We start from the raw sequence: 23,299 nt of genomic DNA on the forward strand, positions 1-23,299 counted from the left end.
TCATGTAGGAAGATTTCTCTGTCCTGATCATGTAGGAAGATTTCTCTGTCCTGGTCATGTAGGAAGGTTTCTCTGCCTTGATAATGTAGGCATGATTCCCTATCCTGATAGTGTAGGAATGTTTCTTGAAGTCTTTCTTAGTCTGGCTATTTGTCCTCAGAGATCATGTTGAATGCCTGTGGTATGGAATATTATGGAGAACATTTTAGGGTAGAGATAACATCAATACCACAAACACATAGTAAATTACATTTATGGGAAAATTCCCAGTGCCACTATTGCTACAGTATAATTTTCCACATGTAATATAATGTATCTAAGGATGCTTAATATACAGTTCATAGTTAATGGAATAGTTTTCATACCCAGCACACCCATAACTACAGTAACTACAGTGTGTTCCCTCTATTTAGGACCCAGTTGTCGCCTCAGCCTTTGCGCAGATATGCAGTGTGTGTGGGTGTGTGTGTGTGACAGTCCCCTCCCACAGTGGCATGTGTATTATTAGCCCAGGGGACTGGGAACGGGTGTGGCTGCCATACAAGCCACACTGGTTCCTGTCCCCCCCCCCGAATGGTGGGGTAGAAGATGAGATCTCATGTTGAATGTGAGGCCGGACGTTGTGTGTGTGTGTCTGTGCACGGCACACACTCTGATCCGGTCAGGGAGAGGACACAAGACACAGGAGACACACACACACACTGACACTGACACTCAGCAGCAGCGATGGCACCAGAAGATCTAAAGGAGGATGTAGAGCAGAAAGCCTGAAGGGAGGATGGATGTGAAGATTGTGAGTGTTTGGTTAGGACCGTCAGGGTGAATATCATAGGGAAAGGAAAAAGGACGTGTCCTGGCTTAGGCTGTCTGGCTGTGCCCTGCCCTGGGCTTTTCTGGGGCTGCTGGCGTCGGCAGTTTTCCAGTATGTCCTGTCGATATCTATAGTATCGTCTCTGACTGGGACTGAGCTGGGACAAACACACACTGCAGGACAGGACAGGGTAGCTCGCTAGCTGGATAACACCTAGTACTTCAACTGCGAATCGTCCTGAATACCCAATGCCATCCATCACTCTGGATTATGTTTTATCTTCCTAAATCTCTTTATTAGGTTTAAAGAAGAATACATTTGGTAATCATACGTCCGGCAGTATGTGTACAGTAGAATATGAATAATACTGGAGAATAAACAGAACACAGACAGACACATTGACTGCAGTTGGAGTGTACTGATCTAGATGGCTTTGGTTGATGAATACTTGTACAGATTCTCATGATGTAGGACTATTACCGCCTTGTGGAATTCAAGCATTTCTATTGGTCGAGAGGAACTGTGACTGGGTTACCAGGTAAGATCTGTTACCAGGATAAGTTTCTCGCTAACTGTCAGACCTTCCTTTACAACTATGACAAATGAAATGTGAAGCACAAGATAAATGTGACATTCATGAGTTTTAAAACTTGGACATACTCTGTTGCTGAATTCTGATCCTGGATCAGAACGTGGCTGTTTGGGATCACGTTCCTGGAAGAATACACCTCTAGCTTAACATGAATTTTGGACCAAATGAAAAGATCTTGAGGGAATCCAATCCTGATAGAACAAAGCAAACACAACAATTTCACAACAGAGAGAACATAAGACCAACTGAAGAACAAGAGCATAAAAACAGTACTCATTGGGTTGGTACAGTCAATAAAAAATGTCAAGCTGGCCAACCATGTGGTGTAGTAGCAGCAGACTGTACCTTAACAGGTGAGGCTGTCAGGCCACAAATCGGATGCCTTGACGGCTCTGTAGATTTGAACATGGTCTTAGCAACATCCTAGTTGTGGGTTTAGTTTAGGATCTCTTTTAGGGCAATCGCTCAGTGTAGATTGTGGGCAACATTTGAACTCACTGGCCTTTATAAGAAATACTGCTTGTAATGAAGATGACAGGGACCAAAAATGGAGCATAATATTTTGGTGTTTAAGAAATGCCTTTTGGATTGTAATGAAAATGCCTGGGGTGTAGGGAGAAAGGGGGAAAATGTCTACATTTGTAACCTCGTTCCCGGGCTCAAATTGCTGGCGCGTAATCCATCCACCTGACAGGTGTGGCATATCAAGAAGCTGATTAAACAGAATGATCATTACACACGTGTGCTGGGGACAATAAAAGCCCAATCTAAAATGTGCAGTTTTGTCACTCAACACAATGCCACAGATGTTTTTAGGGAGCGTGCTATTTGCATGCTGACTGCATGAATGTCCACCAGAGCTGTTGCCAGAGAATTGAATGTTCATTTCTCTACCATAAGCCACCTCCAACGTCGTTTTAGAGAATTTGGCAGTACGTCCAACCGGCCTCACAACCACAGACCATGTGTATGGTGTTGTGTCGGCAAGTGGTTTGCTGAGTGCCCCATGGTGGCGGTGGGGTTATGATATCGGCAGGCCTAAGCTACGGACAACAAACATAATTGCATTTTATTGATGGCAATTTGAATGCACAAAAACACAGCGACGAGATCCTGAGGACAATTATGAGGCCCATTTTTTTAAAGGTATCTGTGACCAACAGATGCATATTTGTATTCCCAGTCACGTGAAATCCATAGATTAGGGCCTAATGAATTTATTTCAATTGACTGATTTCCTCATATGAACTGTAACTCAGTCAAATCAATGAAATTGTTGCATGTTGCATTTATATTTTGGTTCAGTATACATTTGTAAAGCCTTTGTTGTACCTAAATAGGGACTGCGGCTCTTAATCACACAAAAACATGTACATATTTGTGCTATACAGTGCATTCAGAAAGTATTCAGACACCTTTACTTTTCCCTCATTTTGTTATGTTACAGCTTTCTTCTTAAATGGATTCAATTGTTTTTTCCCTCATCAATCTACACATAATACACCATAATGAGAGAAAAAAATGCTTTTTGGAAAGATAATAAAAACCCATTTACATATGTATTCAGACCCTTTACTCAGTACATTGTTGAAGCGCCTTTGGCAGCGATTACAGCATTGAGTCTTCTTGGGTATGACGTTAAAATCTTGGCACACTTGTATTTGGGGAATTTCTCCCATTTTTCTCTGCAGATCCTCTCAAGCTCTGTCAGGTTGGAGGGGGGGGCGTTGCTGCACAGCTATTTTCAGGTCTCTCCAGAGATGTTCGTTCGGATTCAAGTCTGGGCTCTGGCTGGGCCACCCAAGGACATTCAGGGACTTGTCCCGAATTCACTCCTGGGTTGTCTTGGCTGTGTGCTTAGGGTCGTTGTCCTGTTGGAAGGTGAACCTTTGCCCCAGTCTGAGGTCCTGAGTGCTCTGGAGCAGGTTTTCATATACTTTGCTCCGTTCATCATTCCCTCGATCCTGACTAGTCTCCCAGTCCCTGCCTTTGAAAAACATCCTCACAGCATGATTCTGCCAGCACCAAGCTTCATTGTAGGGATGGTGCCAGGTTTCCTCCAGACGTGACGGTTGGCATTCAGGCCAAAGAGTTCAATGTTGTTTTCTTCAAACCAGAGAATCATGGTCTGAGGGTCTTTTAGGTGCCTTTTGGCAAACTCCAAGCAGGTTGTAATGTGCCTTTTACTGAGGAGTGGCATAAAATAAAATAAAACATTTTTTTGCATACAATATACGTAGCTCAGTATTGGTATTATTTCTTTTCGACAGTCTTTTCTGCTCAACTTTATCGAGGGATCCAATAATTCCAGAACCCACTGTACATGCTTTCTCATACACGCAGAGACACACACACACACACACGTGCAAAAGTGTGTGTGTCGTGGCTGGGTTTTGGGTGCAGGGAAACGCCTGCCATGGCTCAGATGGCGACAGATGGCTTGAGACAAATCAGCCTGGGAGTCAAGAACCCTGCCCCTCTTAGTCTGTGTGGAGGGCGATCTGCCATGCTGGGGAATGTGTGTGTGTCTGTGTGTTTGTGTGTGCGTGTGTGTGTGGGTGTAACATTGTTGTATATGTTTGTGTAGGTTGGCACTTACGTTGAACTGGGTTATGCAAGGCTCTCATAACTCCTTTTTTACCAGTTCTAGTGAGAAACATGGCTAAGATACGACCACGATTTATCTGTGGTGCACTTGTGTTTGCAATACCTACCCATGCATTGTTTAGGAACAATCACATGTACTCTGTCTGACACTTTTACCATGATAGCATTTCATCGTCTTGGCATTAACCAGGCTACTGTTTCTCTTCCAGTGACACCTCTTGTACCTCTTTGCTGTAATAACCTTATTCTCCATGAAGTGCTTTATAATCTGCTCATAAATTATAGCTCGGTGGTTGCTGATCTGGCTGCCTAGACAATCCGTGCATTACGTAGTCCCGTAAGGTTTTCCCATACAGGGGAATTCTCAGAGGGCTCTGTTCACTCGAAACGATGCAACTGCACTTCTACTTCATCTACTGTTAGTACTCAAGCCAGCCATGCACGGTGAATGCCATTCCCCTTTTAAAAGCCTGCCCGAAATGAGTGAGCATGTGTGTGCGCGTGCGTGTGTGTGTGTGTGTGTGTGTGTGTGTGTGTGTGTGTGTGGCCTAGACGAGCAGTCCAGCAGTCTGTGCCAGTATTCCTCTTTCTCTTACAATCAGGCCTTAAACCCTGCTAACCTCTATAATCCCATTCCCAAATCTCACACACACACTGCCCCTTGGCTCGCATCTCTCTGCCTGCTCCTAATCCCGATGCAATCCCCCTAAATGTGCTGCTGGGGTTGAGGTTCTCTGTCTGTGTATAGCATCAGTCTTCTTCAGCCCTGGTCCTGAATGGAAACAAAGAGTGTGCAGGCTTTTTGTTCCAGTCTGGCACTAACACATCTGATTCAACTAATCCTCAAACCCTTGATTAGTTAAATAAGGTGTGTCAGTGCTGGGCTGGAGCAAAAGCCTGCACACCCTTCTGGGCCCACCCCCCCAGGTCTAGTTAAGGCAGCTAGCCAGTGTTTGTCCCTGATATCCAGAGATAGTGTTTTAGTTTTCTGCTTGTTGACGTAATTCACTCAGCTCTATTTTTAGTACGGATGTAATAGATGTAGAGTGGATGAATGCTGCCATTTCACTTTCCAAAGGACACACTGGTGGTTAGGGATAAGAATAGTAAAATGTCAGACGGCTTCGGCCAATCAGTAGAGGTGGTACTGGCACTCAGCCAATGAGGAAAAGCCTTGTTGACAGGTCCGCAGTGCGTAAGGAGGTGATTGGCAGGTCAAATATGGATACGGAGCAGAGGGAGATGGAGTCAGAGAATGCAGGAATGTGCGTGTTAGCTGGTTATTCTGGGGAAGACGTGAAAGGCATGCTAGTTATGCGTGTGTGTCCCTGCCACTCCATCTCCCTCCCTCCCTCTGGTGTTGGTGAAGCTACTCTGAAAATGTGGTTTACCAAGCTACCAATGACTTCACACTGGAAGAAGTTAAGCTACTGTAACAACTCCGCGGATCAGTGTGTCATATGCGTGGTAACGCAAAACCAGGAGTCAGACAAGGCAATGAAGTTCTCAAACAGGGATTTAGTTAACTCAACATGTTTGACAGGTAGGGGAATCTTCAGGTACCCAAAAGAGTGTTCACTCAAATGTAAAACCTTAAAATCAAGTACTGGCCCTTTCACAGCGATAACTAAACTTAAATAGCTGGGGAAGATCATATTTAACCCCAAGACAGAGAGAACTTCTAACCTTAGGCATATTAGGGTGCTGGCTGGTCCAACAATTATGACGGAGCTTCAGCGGGTCCTCCTCCCATTTCTTTCTCCCTCTTCTTTGGTACTATGGCAGTCCCCATACAAGATAGGATTCCACCTTTTCAACAAGTCAGTTCGTCAAATGTCTGTCCTGCTAGCGCTGCCCCTAACAACTGTAAGTGCGGTTATTGTGAAGTGGAAACGTCTTGTAGCAACAGCTCAGCTGCAAAGTTTTGTGGCCTAAAAGCTCAAACGCACGTAAAAAATCATCTTTCCTCAGTTGCAACAATCACTACCAAGTTCCAAACTGCCTCTGGAAGCAATGTCAGCACAAGAACTGTTACACAGGAGTTTTGTGAAATGTGTTTCCATGGGAGAGCAGCCGCACACAAGCCTCAGATCACCATGCACAATGCCAAGCGTCGGCTGGAGTGGTGTAAAGCTCTCCGCCATTGGACTCTGGAGCAGTGGAAACTCGTTCTCTGGAGTGAAGAATCACGCTTCACCATCTGGCAGGCCGACAGACAAATCTGGGTTTGGCGGATGCAAGGAGAACGCTACCTGCCCCAATGCATAGTAGCAACTGCAAAGTTTGGTAGAGCTCGGTGTGAAAGAATGTGACTGGCCTGCACAGAGCCCTGACCTCAGCTGCATCGAACACCTTCGGGATGAATTGGAACACCGACTGCGAGCCAGGCCTAGTCGCCCAACATCAGTGCCCGACCTCACTAATGCTCTTGTGGCTTAATGGAAGCAAGTCCCCGCAGCAATGTTGCAACATCTAGTGGAAAGCCTTCCCAGAAGAGCGGAGGCTGTTTATAGCAGCAAAGGGGGGGGACAAACTCCATATTAATACCCATGGTTTTTGGAATGAGATATTAGACAAGCAGGTGGCCACATACTTTTGGTCAGGTAGTGTACATCTCTGCAGCTGCCGCCACAACATCTATCCTTATCCTCTGTGATTTAGATTCCATTCCTGCGGTACAAATTGACAACCATGCCCCCCCCCCAAAAAAAAAACTTACTGAAGGACATTTTATTACTATCACTCTATTGGCCTCGGTTTACTCACCGATGCTACACATTCCTATGTCTCATGTGCTCCTGCACGCTTCTCACATCTAGGATTCTCACTCTGACACACTGCTGCCACATGACCATAAGCTTGACACCTAAAACACTGTACTGGAGTCAGGTCTAAGGTTCTCAGAGGATAACAGACATATCCTAACTCGACTTTATCTGGTAAAGACTCTGCGTCACCGGGTCTGAGTCGCACCAAACGGCGGGCTTCACAGACAACTGGAATCTTCAGCTTCAGTTGATCCTCCTCAACGCCACTCGAGTTGCCACTATTTTCGATGGCTCCCTACTCCGGAGAGGAAAGCAAGTGACAGTTCTTGTCCTCAGTCGTGTGGTGCGAAGTGCCTGCTCCCTCTGGACGGCAGAAACGGAAAAAAAGAAAAAAAATCAACACGAGTCACTTTCACCGACCCAACCTCTTCTCCAACCAACTTGACACCACATATTGATCTGCCTGAAGGCAAGGATCCATTCTCTAAAAAAAAATCGCACTCCCACTGAGCCAGTATCATCATGTTCATCATGAGGACGAGGTTCAAACTGCTTCACCGCACCTGCCACCGCAGTTAATTCATCCTCATCCTCACTCTCATCACTTTCAGTTTCCTTCTGTAGCTCTTCTAAAAGTTGTGTGATCCACCACTCCGTTCCACTTTTCTCATTTTTTTCCCTGTCTGCCATCTTCTCCTTTATGAGATCTTCCAGAATATTTGTGCATTCCCCCATTCCATATTTACTTACAATATGCTCCACTTTTTTTCCTGTCCTCCTTCTTACCCCCAACCTCAAGGTCACCCACAATAGGCCACCCACAATAGGCCACCCACAATAGGCCACCCACAATCGGCCACCCACAATCGGCCACCCACTATCGGCCACCCACTATCGGCCACCCACTATCGGCCACCCACTATCGGCCACCCACTATCGGCCACCCACTATCGGCCACCCACTATCGGCCACCCACTGGCCTCATTGACCTCTCTCCCCCTTGCGCATGCCACTGCATGGTCTATATACTGCTGCTGCAGCCCTAATTGCAGCCAGGTGTCTAAGGTGTGCAGCTGCAGTCAATTAAGTCTCTGTGAATATTAGAAACACCTTGTACTGAGTCCTTTAACCACCAGTTGGGGCCAAAAGCGGGTCTTACCCAGTCCTACGCCCCTCGGGTGCTCACTAAAGCGAAAGATATGGTTTACTTAACTAAAAAAATTTAGTTCACTACATCTAAACTACTTAGTAAAAAATGTGCATATGTAAATCTGAATTGTCATGGACAACAAATTGGAAGAACAGATCACTTTGGCGTCATATGGATAACAGAATGTGTAATTTAGCCTATTCTCATGTGAGAATAGGCTGATTGCGAACTTCACCCATATTTTAGTTTTGCAAAAAAAAGTAGCGTGTAGTTCCACTACACGGTAAAAAAAATAATTAACTGAAAACACTACCTAGATTTGAATTTAGTTCAACGACAACCAAGCCACTGAAAATGTAGTTAAATAAATCATTCCATCTCTTTCACCTCCTGACCACACCACCCTCCTCCCTTTCTTCTCATATCCTCCCTCCTTTCCTTTCTTCTTCCCTCCTTCCCTCCCTCCCTAAATTAGCCTAATGTCTTTCCTGAGGGAGTGTAAGCAGATTGAATGAGAAAGACTCCATTAATCATTCTATCAGCTCTAGTTTGGGCACCTGTTAGCGCTACTTGTTGGGGTCCTCACTTTTTTATATTTTTTATAAGGCACTGTCACTGGCCAGAGCTACTTTATTGGGGTATTTGCATGGGCTCATGGGGCTGCTCCTCAGGTGCTCAGAGTCAGATAGATCTTCATATTTACTTAGACAAGGCTTCTTTGAAGGCACAAACACAAATTCACTAGCCTATCCCTCTCCTTAGCTTGTCTCTCTAACCATCTGTTCTGTCCCTCTGTCCACTCACCGTGGCTACTGCAGCTGGCCTGGCAGGGCTGGTCTGTATGTGTTGCTGGATCTAGCTGGCACGGCGGAGGTCCGGACCGGTGATACGGACAGACAGAGAAAACATTTGTTTCCACTAGAAGACAATGTTCCTACAGGGGAGAGAGACAGGAAGACAGGGATACAATAAGCTCCTTTCAGACCAAACCAACAGAGTGATGACAACACGGTGGATGACGACATGGCGAATCTATCTATCTGTGCATGTATGTGTGTGCGTGCGTGTGTACGTATGTGCGTGGAGAACTATCCTCTTCCACAAACTGTTACCAAAGATGTCGTGGATTTGGAGAAATAGGTGATTGCCCATCAAAGTGCCAGTGAATCACAAGTAGTGTTAAACGGTTAGTCTCTGGCTCCATTTCCGCTCAAACCACGAAGCCCATCAGCATTAATAGTATTATGAAACAAGCTTTGGGAAAGCAAATCTTCGTCTCGCAGCTGAATCAAGTTGACAAGTCTTCAACACCATAGTAGTTTGAATAAACAGCAGACCATCAACAAATGACATGCCAACTAATCTTCTCTTTAATTGGTATGTGAAGTGTGTGTGTGCATGTGTGCATGTGTGCCCTCATACAGTGTGTGCGTGTGTGCTCTCATACTGTGTGTGTGTGTGTGTGTGTGTGTGTGTGTGTGTGTGTGTGCGCGCGCCCTCATACAGTGTGGGTGTGGATAATGGAGGGCATTTTATTGTACTGCATAAACTAGGCTATAACATTGATTCTCTCTCCCACATGCACTTAACCTGTTTCTCCAGCTAGTTACCCCACTGCATAATGCATAAAGAACATAAAGTACAGGTCAATAAAGCTATAAGTGTTGAAGTGGGAGATATCTCGACTAGCCTGTGTCCTAATAACTGTGTGTGTGTGTGTGTGTGTGTGTGTGTGTGTGTGTGTGTGTGTGTGTGTGTGTCAATCACAATCAACCAAATTTAGGAATTTCTCATGGAGGAATGCTGTCGAATCAAGACACTTGTAGAATCTATGCCAAGGCGTATTGACGCTGTTCTGGTGGCTCATGGTGGCAAAACGGCCTATTAAGAATCTTTACTGTATGTTGGTGTTTCCTTTATTTTGGCAGTTACCTGTATATCGACTTCATAATGTATGTATTAGTGGGTTTGGACCGCTATGTCTGTTTATTGGGATTCCCAAGATTTTTCTAAAATATCTTGCTGTTTTTTCCAGGTTTGTCCGGGTTTTCCAGCATGTTTGGGAAAAAGAAGAAGAGGCTAGAGATTTCGGCTCCGTCTAACTTCGAGCACCGGGTCCACACTGGTTTCGACGAGCGGGAGCAGAAGTTCACAGGTCTGCCCCAGCAATGGCAGAGTCTCCTGGCAGACACAGCCAACAGACCCAAGCCCATGGTGGACCCCTCCTATATCACACCCATACAGCTGGCTCCTATGAAGGTAGAGTACCGGTGGACAAATGGTGTTACTCTGTCTGTCTTTCTTTCTGTCTTTCTTTGTTCTTTCTCTGGGATTCTCTCTCTACCTCTCTGTTTTCTCTGTCTGTCTGTCTGTCTGTCTGTCTGTCTGTCTGTCTGTCTGTCTGTCTGTCTGTCTGTCTGTCTGTCTGTCTGTCTGTCTGTCTGTCTGTCTGTCTGTCTTTCTTTCTGTCTTTCTTTGTTCTTTCTCTGGGATTCTCTCTCTACCTCTCTGTTTTCTCTGTCTGTCTGTCTGTCTGTCTGTCTGTCTGTCTGTCTGTCTGTCTGTCTGTCTGTCTGTCTGTCTGTCTGTCTGTCTGTCTGTCTGTCTGTCTGTCTGTCTGTCTGTCTGTCTGTCTGTCTGTCTGTCTGTCTGTCTGTCTGTCTGTCTGTCTGTCTGTCTGTCTGTCTGTCTGTTTGTGTCTCTCTAAAGTACCTATCTATACACACCCAGTGTCTTTGAGCACCAGTCTGGCTCCTTTCATCTGTTATGAGCTGTTATGTTGTCTTTATATGGAGGGAAGATGGGCAATTCTTCAACGACATGAGTACACACTTCCTCAAGACTCTAAGAAGCCATAGACCTTGTAAGAAGAGATAGAACTTCTGATAGTACCTGAGCTATCCAGGAATACTGATCTATTAACGGTTTGACTGTTACATCCTTCGTCTTTCCATTATTGATCCTGGGAGTGTCTATTACTTCCAGTCACTTACATACACTTACAACACTTAAGGTGATGATTGGATGGTCCTGAAAGACAAAGTTATCTTTGGCCAAGATTGTTGCCAAACGTGAAGATATCAAAAGAGCTGCCATCCCAGCTAACAACAAACGTTCCCACAACTTTAGAGAACTTAGTCTCATTCGGTCATTAACTAACTTTTTCATAGGAATGTTCCCGTGCTGCGCAAGGGATGTTTGCAAGAGACCATTCCCTTTATTTGAAATCAAATGTACCCAGAACGTGGTTATTATGTTCTAGACACGTTTAACGAGAACGTTGCAAGAACATTTGTGTCCAGTTTTCTGTGGGTTAGGAGAATATTCCATCAACATCCCACCAACCATACACAGAACATGGTTGTCATGTTCTCAGAACGTAAACTATTCATGTTCTAGACATGCAAAAGTTAAACATTCACATATCCAGCTTCCTGTGGATTAGGAGAATATTCCAGCAATGTCCCACCAAACACAGTTGCCATGTTCACAGAATATATATTACTAGGAGAATATTTCATCAATTGATCACGTCTTGTTTTCTGAGCCAGTCAAGGCCCTGAGTTATCCATTCATAGCACTTTGTCTGTCAAAGATACTCACACACAGTGCCTTGAACATACAGTACATGTCATTATTATTCAACATGTCCTCAACTGGGATTTCAACTCACATCCTCTTGGCCCACAGTACTCCAATCTTCCTACTATGCCACCAAGCCTGTGTCATGTATCAGTTAATCTGACTGTTCTCACTTATTGAAGGGCTTTCTGACTAGTTGTCTAATGTTGGAGGGACATATTCACCAGCTTTAATGATACCCCTGAATCACTATGATCAATACAATCTTTGATTGAGTATACTTTTAACAGAGTTGAGATTCACTTCAAAGTGCATTCACTCTATTGCTTACACCTATCAAGTTGTGTAAGATCTTCACAAATGCCCATGGAGGAGGGGTTAGGGTTTAATCTTGACAGGGCCTAACTGTACTTGCCCACTAATGACACGGTGCAGTGATATTCCTTATAGGGACAGTGGTTAGGGCATTTCTCATTGGTGCTGTTGGCCTGGGTTCGAGACCCTCTACCGGAGTCCCCCTACTCTCACGTTCTTAGCAAAACACGTTAATGTCATTATTGCCCTTTTTGAAATGCATTTATCAACCATTCCAATTGTTTCTATGGATACTTCATTAGAGCACTTGGAAATGTCGTTTTTCCATCTTTCTTTATTATCATAATGGTTTATAGATGTCTCCTCATTCACGCATCTCTGGAACTGGCTACCGGCTTTGTGCCTTGTGCACGACCTCCAGCTGCTTCTGCAGGCTTCGGTGTGGTGTTTCTGGACAAAGAGATCAATGCTGCCTTTGCAGAGTTTTCATTTGACTAAAATGTTGTTCTCGTTCTCCGCGAACAACTCCAAAATAATGGGAGCGTTTCCACAAGGAACAGAATAAGCGGGTTGACAACCCAGCTGTCGTCTTTCTTCTGTTTTTAACTTTACGATAGGCTATTGGAAACAGGTAAACCTATAGAATGAATCCCATTAGCACGAGGACAAGGCTTTCAGAAATACATGTAACATGCCGGCAGATATATCTTTCTGAAAGTAATATACAGGTTACTTGGGAAAGTAACTCATAATATTACAATATTTGAAGACAGTTACTTGTTATATTACTTTGTTACTCATAAAAGTAACTGTAAGTAATTATTACCCCAACACTGGTCTGAAGTGATCCTTTTGGAATTTGTCTATTTTTCCACATTAAAACTTGGAGATGTCTACGTTGTGTACTGTTTTGGTATTACTGGCGTCATCATCGCTTAAATGGCAAACGTGAGAATGTACATGAGAACGTACAGACACGCTACTGCAAATATACACATTCTGGGAATATGGCAACCATGTTCTGGGTACACAGTATGTTTCTATCAGAAGCAACACTACCACCTGGGACCATGTATCGGCAGCAAGTCAGGACTGTTCCAGAGAGAAAGGCAATGACGAGAGCTGATGTGATTCCTTATCAGGGACACATTGTTCTACATGGTATACATGGTGTGGATTTGAAGAAGACACAGAGCATTCTCTTTGAGATGCTTAGCTTTCAATGCAAAAACAATTAGATCAGATCGGTGTGTTGTAACTGTTGCCAAATAATGACATTAACATACTGTATGTTGCCAAGGAAATGAGAGTGGGGTGAATCCCCTAAGCGGGTCTCAAACCCAGGCCACCAGGACCAATGACAAACACACTAACCACTCTCCCAATTAGGTATACAGTATCTTTAGGGCATGTGCTTATTGGACCAGTATAGTTAGGCCCTGTCCAGGTGAACTCTTAATGTAGATCTGAAACAACTTGATAGGTGTAAGCAATAGGGTGAGTGCACTTTGCAGTGGACCTCAGCTCTGTTAAAAGTACACAAGACACTTTTATTGATGATAGAGGTTCAGGAGCATCCTTAAAACAGGTTAACATGCCCCACCAAACACTAGACAACTACACGGAAAGTCCTTCAATTGTCGAAATAAGCACATCAGATCAACGATGACAGAATAGTCAAATAAAGTGAGAACTGATAGAGACATGATGGTGTATCTGAATGCTGGACTATGGAATATCTGAATGCTGGGAACCAAGAGGTTGCGAGAACATGGCAACCATGTTCTGTGTATGTTTGATGTGACGTTGTTGGAACATTCTCCTAAACCTCAGAAAGCTGGACACGGGGATGTTCTTGCAACGTCCCATGAAAAGTGTCTTGAACGTTAAATGTTGTATATTCCGTGAACATTGTAACCACGTTCTAGATAGGTTCTACTTGACATTAAGGGGAATATTCTCCTAACTTTAACACTATACATGCTGAAAAGGTTCTCAGAAGGTTCTTGCTAACATGGCTAGAATGTTCCCCTAACTAATGGAAAACTGGAAACAAACATTTGGGGAACATTACGGGTAACAAAAATGTTCTCTCTCTCCCTAGAATTGTTAGCTGGGGGTAACTAGTAATGGTTCCGTGAAAATTCAATATCCTATCATTCTGCTTGGCAAAACAATACCATCTCTTTGCAGATGACACTGCGAGATGAATTGCCCGTGTTTCCTCCACCTCTGTGACTGTGTTCCTCCTTGTCCCTGCCTCTTCTGAGTGTCTCCCAAATGCTGTGTTGTTGTTCAATGATTATTTATAATGTCGTTTTTTCCCCCCGATAGGGGCAGATACAAGTAATAACACAGAGGCATTGAATCTCCAACAGTCAGATGCATTCCACCACCGTGCTACAGCCTATGCGTGTTTATGTAGAAGCAGTCCTTGAAGTTGTGGTGTTTGTTTAAAATGCGCTACTCCTTTAGGATGCACCAGAGTGGCTCCTGAAGGGATTCTATCCATTATGCCCGGGCTGTTAGCTGTTGTTGTACCTAGGGGTTCCCAGCCAGTGGTAGTGTCAGTCCTACTCCCTGTCTGTGGTGTCCCCTTTCATACTGCATGTGTGGCTCTCGGCCCTCAGCCCTCACACCCTGTGTCCTATGTGTCACTACACCTGCTTTCATTTACTGTTATTACACCCACGACACGGACATACACGTTATCGTTTCGGCAACAGTTTTGATACTTTAACAATCTAACTGAATAGCTGCCACTGCTCAAATGAAAAAACAAATGAATCGTTCTTGATTGTCAACAACAGTGCAAATAATCCTTAAAGAGAAGCACTTAGTTAGATGTCACATCAGACTTACAGTAATGGTGAGCTGACACATCACAAACCGAGACATTCAAGGAAGTTTAATCTAAATGTTCTTATAGCAGTAGACCATCATCTTAGATAAAGAAATGAGCAGCAACTTGCTTAGTTAGCTGTACTAGTACTCAATTGACCAGTATTGAAATGCTCCCTATTTAACAGTGGTCTACTGCGCAACGCTAGCTAAATTTGTAGCGGTAGCTTGTTTAAAGCAATGGGACATAGGTTATTATCTTCAGCATTAGCCGGTAAGCTAGGCTAGTTTATGAGGAGCCACAGGCATTTCGGGAGAATTGGAACAAGATGACATGACATCACAGGATATGACATCAGATATATAGTTAAGTACTTCCTGTCTAACCTCTAACCTCAATTTACTTTCTGCCACTAGCTTAATAAAGGTTTTAGACAGCGGCAGCAAGTAAACAAAAAACGTTTCTTGTGAAACCTGATCTTTCTAGAACAGCACTGTTGCCATTGGAGATATCTCTGAAGAGGGGAAAACAAGACTTTAATTATCTTACTCTCTTCACAGATATCTCCCAAGAAAATCCGGTCGGCCGAAACACCCTTGCGAAAAGTATGACTTCTACTACCCTTCAATTCCCTTTTCTGTTCTTCTCTTTTCTCTTCCTTTTTCGGTCACACACACAATCACATCCACAAATCTCTGTTTCCTTTTACTGCATCTTTCCGGCACTACCTGGCCACATGCATTCAGTCGGAGGTAGTGTGTTAAGGTCGTGGTAGGGGAGGGGCATAGTACATATGACATATTTTTGCTAGTTCTTATTTTCAATCATACGCATGACCCCGAAAAGTCACTATTCTGTAAACATAGCAGAATGTTGTTTAATTTTAATTTGTATATACTATTTATTTCCGAGTGCTCGCATTGATGTGCTGATATGGATGTGAAATGCGTCCTCCAATGGCCTGCTATACAAAGCTGACATGGGTTCAAATACCATTTGAAATATTTGTTTTATACTGCAACGGCGCTTGATTGAGCTTGACCGTTGCCATGAAACCAATAGAAAAGCCTAGAAAGTGTAAACCCCACCCACCTGGCCTTCCAAGCAGGCTAAAGCAAGTGGTAAAAGTATTTGAAAGATTTCAAATAGTACTTGAACCCAGGTTCGATACAGAGCCAGAAGGGAAACCGGTCGTAAGGGTTTTGCATGTTTTTCAGAACCCTCTCTGCCGTTCCCCAGAACCTTCCCTGCTCAGCCAACAACTAACTAACCGACTGGCCTGAGCCAGTCCCATTACTCAGCTCCAGCTCGCATACACACAAACCCGCACGCACGCACACACTGCAGCTCCTCTCATCTGGTAACTCATCAATGTTTCTCTCCACATAAATGAATGACATATGATGTGCAGTCTCTGGGTCGTGAAGGGACGATACGGAATAATGATATTTTCCTATTTGAAGATGAACAGTAGGTTCTCTTAATGTTTTATAAATGGCTTATAAATAGTTCATAAGTGGTATATAAATGATTGATTCTGTGATTTGAATCTTGTTTCTCTGCTTTTGAGAGCAAAGGCGAAGGTATCGGCGATTGTAGCGAACCAAACAACCATATTGTTGCTTTCCCTTTCTCTTTCCTCCTCCCTCTTTCTCATCTCTCCTGTCTTTGTTGGTCTCATTAGAGGCATGTGCATCCATATGTGTGTGTGTGTGTGTGTGTGTGCGCGCGCAAGTGTTTGTATGGCTGAGTCACAGGGTGGGTTGTGCTATATTTATCTCTCTGTGTTGGTCTGATGTCCCTCTCTCTTTGTTGTAATGACACATGAGTGATGCTACTCTACCTCTGGCTGGCAGGCCCCCCCAGCACTGTGTCGAGATGTGTGTGTGCGTGTATGTGTGTGTATCTACGTGTGTGTTCCTTTGCCTGGCAGTCTCCTAGCATTCTCATTGGTACTGTAAAGGGGACAGAGGAAAAGGTCAGTGTGACGTGTGTGTGTTTTGGTAGGGTTAGGAAGGTTGGTATGGTCATTGTTGCTCAAATAACTCCCAACATCGCCCTCTGGCTGACACTCATAGTTTATTCATTTTCTCCCCTTCAATCTCCTCCTTCACCTGTTTCCCTTCATGCTCTCCCCCCCTCTCTACCCTACTTCCCTTCTTCCCATCTGTTCTACCCTACCCCCTCCACTCTCCTCTCCTCTGCCCCCCTACTTTCTCTCCTTTAGAAGGTTTGGGTCTGTATGCACTCTCCTCTCCTCCGCCCCCCCTACTTTCTCTCCTTTAGAAGGTTTGGGTCTGTATGCACTCTCCTCTCCTCCGCCCCCTACTTTCTCTCCTTTAGAAGGTTTGGGTCTGTATGCACTCTCTCCTCTCTCCCAGATGGAAGTGCTCCATATCACTACCTTTATTTTTTATTCTTCCCCGTCTTCTCATCCAAGCCCCTTCCCCCAGAAGTAGGCTAACGCAAAGCGCTAACAGCATTTCCATGTCTAAAACATCTCTGTGGCCCTGAGGGAGAGAGTGAGCTACAGTAGCTGGCTTTGGGTTCGAGAGATAGAGCTAGCCATTGGATTATCGGTGGTGGTGAGATGTTTTATGTTCTTGAGCCCACCACCAACCCCCTTCTTCAGAGGAACACTTTATTACCATGCTTCGTAATATTAAGCTCAGTAGTTTTTTTTGTATTATAAATATTGTTGGTTATGTTATTTTCCCTCTTCTCTTTTCAAAAAGCCGTCCAATGTTTGCCTAATCGTCAATTCCTCCCATTTGACAACATTGTATACTCTGGCAGTGAGGGGGTTAATATCGGTGTGAGGATTATGCAGCACATTAGCTTGACACCCTCATGGTGCCAGATCCTGTGAAGTACTGGGGATAATTGACCCTGAAGGGTAGTAACACAGGGACAGTGGTGTGTGTGTGTTTGTGGAGATGGGGGGGGTCTATATCCTCAGCCGTGTCCCTGGTTTACAGTAAGGCAGTAAGAAGCCGTAAATGGTACTGGGGGAGATAGACTGGGATGGGACAAGGGTCAGTGTGACTATACACTGGCTGATGGTAGCATTCTGAGATTTACAACTAGGCTGGGATAGAGAGACTAGCATGGTGTAGACTTCAAGTAGATCAGTCACAAGGACTATGCTATAGACTTAGCAAGAGTAGAGCAGCGTGTGTGTATTTGTGTGTGTGAGAGACTGGTACACTGAAAACAATATGTCCAGCCCACTGAGAAGTGTGTGTACAGTAATACTACTGTGAGAGATTGTGGTGTGTGTGTTTAGTTGGCTACTGGAAATGTCAGTGGCTCAGTGACAGAGTCATTGACAACAGGACGTCATTGCACCGTGCCAATCCCCCCGGCATGTGACGGGGGAAAACAGATCTGGATAGGGGCGGTGTGTGTGTGTGTGTGCGTGTGCGTGCGGGTGTGTGCGTATGTGCACGCTGGCATGTGAGAGTGTAGGGCGTGCTGGGTTCCAGGAGTTGCAGCTGGGCAGAGTGAGTTATGGTGGGGGTAGATGGGGGTGGGTATAAGGAGGGCCTAGAGGCCCACACCACAGATGAGAGGGGAAAGTGTTGGCTGGCCCAGAGGAGACGACAGGAAGAGAGACAGGGACTACCAGTGTCAATGTGTGAGAGAGAGAGAGCTACAACACTGGAGTCCCACAGAGAAGCGATTCATACACTCTCACAGGTGGAGTATTATGGCTGTTCAAGTTGTCAACAGCCGTTGATACGCTGGTAGAGGTTTCATCTGTCGTTTATTTCATGGGGGAGTTTCTCTGTCAGCAAACTGAAATGTTGGGGGCATGTTGTTATGTTAAGTCGGAGTTTAGGGTCTTCAAACGTGTTGCTTCTTTTGCTGTGAGCTGTGTGGGTCACACTGTGGAGTGTGTTGATGTGTTCTCTACTGCGGTCAGCTATTTGGAGGGTGAAGGATTTACGTTCATCCGCGGTGTTTTCATGGGCTCATATAGTGGTTAACTGTCACCTTACAGTGTCTGACTGAAATCGATGAATTAGAAGTGCTGTTTAGGAGAAGTGTGACGTTTGGTGCAAGTATGACAGTTATTTTGGTTCAGGAGCAGCGTCCAGGTGCTATGATTTCTGCCCTTAAACCGGATGGGACCGGGAGGGAGAGAGAGAGAGAGAGAGAGAGAGAGAGAGAGAGAGAGAGAGTGAGAGAGAGTGTCAGGTGCCGAAACGACTATTTGAACAGCGAAGTGTAGGGTTAAAGAGTTCACACGTTACACAGAGCACCAAGACACAATTCATTTTACCACTGGAGGTGTTAGTGGCACTGGGTTCTCTCCAAATCAACTTCCTCCACTGAGAAGGGATAGTACTCAGAGTGTTCAGTTGAAAGTACCCCAGACTTCCTATGATCTGTCTGTCAATGAACTGCATGACTGTATTACTTTGCTTCAATAATGAATGACTAATGAATAATAGTTTGCCCAGTGTTGGTTGTTGAAAGGCCACTTCTTTTATTATATCGTTTTCCGGTCTCTATTATCTGCATGTCAATTTGATTGTACTCTGATTTCAGTTTATCTTTGTATTTTCACGCACGCACACACACACACACACACACACACACACACACACATACACACACAAACTCCTAGACAGAGCAGAGAGCGCATCTGTATTTCTTGGCAGTCATAGAGGCTGAAGTGGATGGCATTGATTTAAGCCTCTTTTTTAAAATCTTTCTTTAGCTCCATCCTCTCGCTCTGTGTTCATCTCTCATTCCTGTCATTCACAGACACAGTCTCTAAGTCTCAGAGCCGTCGGAGTCACGGTCAGAGAGAGATTTGACACAGTCACACACACACTCTCTGTGTCCACATCGGAGGTGGATCATTGTGGATCATTCGGGTCTCATTGTGACTGTGCACTCAGTTGACCTAATCAGCGGTGGGGGGATTCATTGCATGGGTCTACTGCACCCCCTGGTGGTTAGTTTTAGCCTGTCCCTGTGACTCCCTTTTACACCATAGAAATACATTGAGGACCCACTGTATCTACCCGTATACTCACTGGCCCTAGTTAGGAGGACACCATGTGGCACAACAAGCTATTGTGAAAGTCAAAGTGATATGGTATCCATGGCTTTCTACTGTCAGTAGCCTGAACACCAATGAGACAAGGAGAGGAAGATAGGCACATTTTATTTTATTTATCTGTTATTTTACCAGGTTTGTTGACTGAGAACACATTCTCATTTGCAGCAATGACCTGGGGAATAGTTACGGGGAGAGGAGGGGGATGAATGAGACAATTGTAAACTGGGGATTATTAGGTGGCCATGATGGTTTGAGGGCTAGATTGGGAATTTAGCCAGGATTACGATAAGTGCCATGGGATCTTTAATGACCTCAGAGAGTCAGGACACCCGTTTAATGTCCCCCTACACAGGGCAGTGTCCCCAATCACTGCCCTGGGGCATTGGGATATTACTGGCCCTCCAACACCACTTCCAGCAGCATCTGGTCTCCCATCCAGGAACTGACCAGGACCAACCCTGCTTAGCTTCAAAAGCAAGCCAGCCGTGGTATGCAGGGTGGTATGCTGCAAAGGCAATGAGACAGAGCTGAAGCTTTCAAATATCACAAATTGACTATGTGGGTCTATTGCACTGTACTGTACTCACCTTCCATTCCTCCCTTCCATAACTTATCTTGACATATAGACATATAGAGTTCAATATGCAGCCATGTATATTCAACTAAACCCTACTCAGGTATAACAAGTCTGGTTCAATTGGTTTTGATATATTCTCCTATATCGCCTACAGTGACTGACCTTGGGAGACGTGAAGGTGTGTGTGTGTGTGTGTGTGTGTGTGTGTGTGTGTGTGTGTGTGTGTGTGTGTGTGTGTGTGTGTGTGTGTGTGTGTGTGTGTGTGTGTGTGTGTGTGTGTGTGTGTGTGTGTGTGTGTGTGTGTGTGTGTGTGTGAGACAGAGAGAGAGAGTTAAAGGAAGAATAAGTGAAGTTAACTTTCTGACAGGACTTGGACTTAGATTAATGACTGTCCGTGTGCAATTAAGGCATGGTGAGTGGCTGTCTATCTGGCTGTGTCAGTGTGCACGCGTGCTTGCATGTGTGCGTTTGTTCGTCCGTGCGTGCGTGCGTGTGTGTGAAATGAAACCAGAGTGAGCTCCTGTCTCTCTCAAAGCAGTGGGAAGAAGATAACACTGGGATGCTCCTACTAGAGAGCCCTTAATTGATCTCCTCGTCTCTGTGTGGAGGCCAGTGGATCAGGAAGTTTCAGTGACAGTGATTAACTCATTGAAAAACTCCTGGAGAACCTCCGAGAGAGAGAGAGAGAGAGAGAGAGAGAGAGAGAGAGAGGAGAAAGAGAGATTTGGGATTTTATTTACGACATCACTATTTATTTATTGCGGGGGCCTCTTCCATTCACGGCTGTTCATAGCCAAACATCAGTGATTGCCAGCAAACAATTATTGGTTACAAGGTCTGCATTATGCACTTAAGGGACACAGCCATATGCTTGTCTTTGATGTGATCTGTAACACCCACTAGCCTCTATGTGGTGAGTATCTAATGTAGGCCTAGCATGATTCATGGGTCCTGGGGCTGGTAGTAGAGCATTTCCCCAGAGAGGTCAGGGGGAACGGGTCAGAGCGGTTTCAGCTGTGGCCTGGATCACATCACATCAGAGGAACACAGTAAACACACACACAGCACCGCTAGGCCTGGGGGTCTTTTCTGGGCTGCCCTAGTCTCCCGGGGGGAGATGACACATCCTACATCTAACAAACAGAAATACAATTCTAAATAGGCAGCCATTTTGAAAAAGAGAAATGGCATGTGTTTGTTTGTTGTCGTGTCATTACAATAGTCACAAGAGTTGGCTAAAGCACAGATGAGCCCAGGCTAATATCTCTGCTCTAGGGCCAGGGGCCTCATTTATAACCGTTGCGTAAATTTCACACTAAATATCTGCGCGCGACATTTCTGAAAAGAATAAGTAAGTAGAAAAATATTATGATTTATAAACTTGGTGTTTCTAGCAACGTGTGTGCCCTGCCCACCCGAGATGTGTTTCTTTTTCTGGCTTCTATTTCCTGTGTTTGAGGTGTGCAAAATCCAGTTGTCACTTAATGCTCGCTGTGTTGATTGCCTTCATTTGACTTCTGCGACTCTTTCATACTCTTTCACATGCTTGTGCTTGATTGTCGCCCCCCCCCCGTTAACGCTACTACCGCGGAAGTGTCTGTAATGACCTGTCAAGTACACCCTGGTAATGGCTGAAATGGGCTCAATGGAATACATTGTCCTACCGTTGAATCTATAACAACGCCAAAGCTTCGTCAGGGATGTAACGTTACATTACAAGAACGAGAGGAAAGATGACTTTATTTTGATGGGTGTTCATTTTTAGTGGATTTTTTTAAAAAGTGTGTATGTGTGTGTAGAGTCATTATACATGTATGTGCATATTGTGTGAGTGTGAGCAAATGATAGCATGAGTATTTGTGTGTGTGTGTTAGAGTGTCAGTGTGTGGGAGTGTGTAGGACTTTGTGAGTGTGAGTATTTGTGTGTGTGTGTTAGAGTGTCAGTGTGTGGGAGTGTGTAGGACTTTGTGAGTGTGAGTATTTGTGTGTGTGTGTTAGAGTGTCAGTGTGTGGGAGTGTGTAGGACCTTGTGAGTGTGCATAGAGAAAGTACCAAAATACAAATAAAATACAAGGGTCAACTCAGATAGTCCGGGTAGCCATTTTTTTTTATAGCTATTTAGCAGTCTTATGGCTTGGGGATAGAAGCTGTTCAGGAGCCTGTTGGTGTCAGACTTGATGCACCGGTACTGCTTGCCATGTGGAAGCAGAGGGAACAGTCTATGGCTTGGGTGGCTGGAGTCTTTGTAACGATTTTTGGGCTTGCCTTTCAAACCGCCTGATATAGAGGTCCTGGATGGCATGGAGCTAGGCCCCAGTGATGTATTGGGCTGTCCGCACCACCCTCTGTGGCGCCATATGATCAAGGGCTGTGCTATTGCTATACCAAGCAGCGATGCACCCAATCAAGATGCTCTCAATGGTACAGCTGTATAACTTTTTGAGGATTTGAGGGCCCATGCCAAACTTTTTTCAACCTCCTGAGAGGGAAGAGGTGCTGTCGCGCCTTCTTCATTTCGTAATGAAGCCGGTGACGGAGGTGGTTAGCTCATTGATGTTATTGGTGGAGTCTTTGAAACATATTTCCAATCAGCGCTAGCAATGCAGTCCTGGTGCATATTCTCTGATTCTGTTAACCATTTCTCAATGGAGCGAGTCACGGGTACTTCCTGTTTGAGCTTCTGCTTGTAAACAGGAGACAGGAGTATGGAGTAATGATCTGATTTGCCAAATGTAAGACAAGGGTGGGCCTTCTATGCTTGATTGTGGGTAGAATAACAGTGGTCTAGGACTTTATCGCCCTTAGTGGCGAGGGAGACGTGTTGATGGAAGTTGGGAATCACGTCTTAATGACGAAGATTTAAAATCACAGCCTCTGGATGTAAGTTTTCCTGCTTGTTCATAGCTTTGTACAGTTCGCTAAGTGCCAGCTTGTTATTTTTCTTGTCCTGAGGTGGAATGTATACAACAGTCACGATAACA

General features: G+C 44.8%; 1 protein-coding gene across 1 annotated transcript in view; it reads left to right on the forward strand.

Moving 5' to 3' along the window:
- Nucleotides 1-656: 656 nt before the first annotated feature.
- LOC112250569 (serine/threonine-protein kinase PAK 5) overlaps nt 657-23,299 on the forward strand; it is a 79,118-nt gene continuing 56,475 nt past the window's right edge. The window contains 2 exon segments of the mRNA XM_042321852.1: nt 657-1,349; nt 9,964-10,187. Of these exon segments, the coding sequence (XP_042177786.1) occupies nt 9,984-10,187 (204 nt within the window). The 5' untranslated portion in view covers nt 657-1,349; nt 9,964-9,983.

The sequence above is a fragment of the Oncorhynchus tshawytscha genome, linkage group LG05, assembly GCF_018296145.1.
Source record: "Oncorhynchus tshawytscha isolate Ot180627B linkage group LG05, Otsh_v2.0, whole genome shotgun sequence".
NCBI classification, from domain to species: domain Eukaryota; kingdom Metazoa; phylum Chordata; class Actinopteri; order Salmoniformes; family Salmonidae; genus Oncorhynchus; species Oncorhynchus tshawytscha.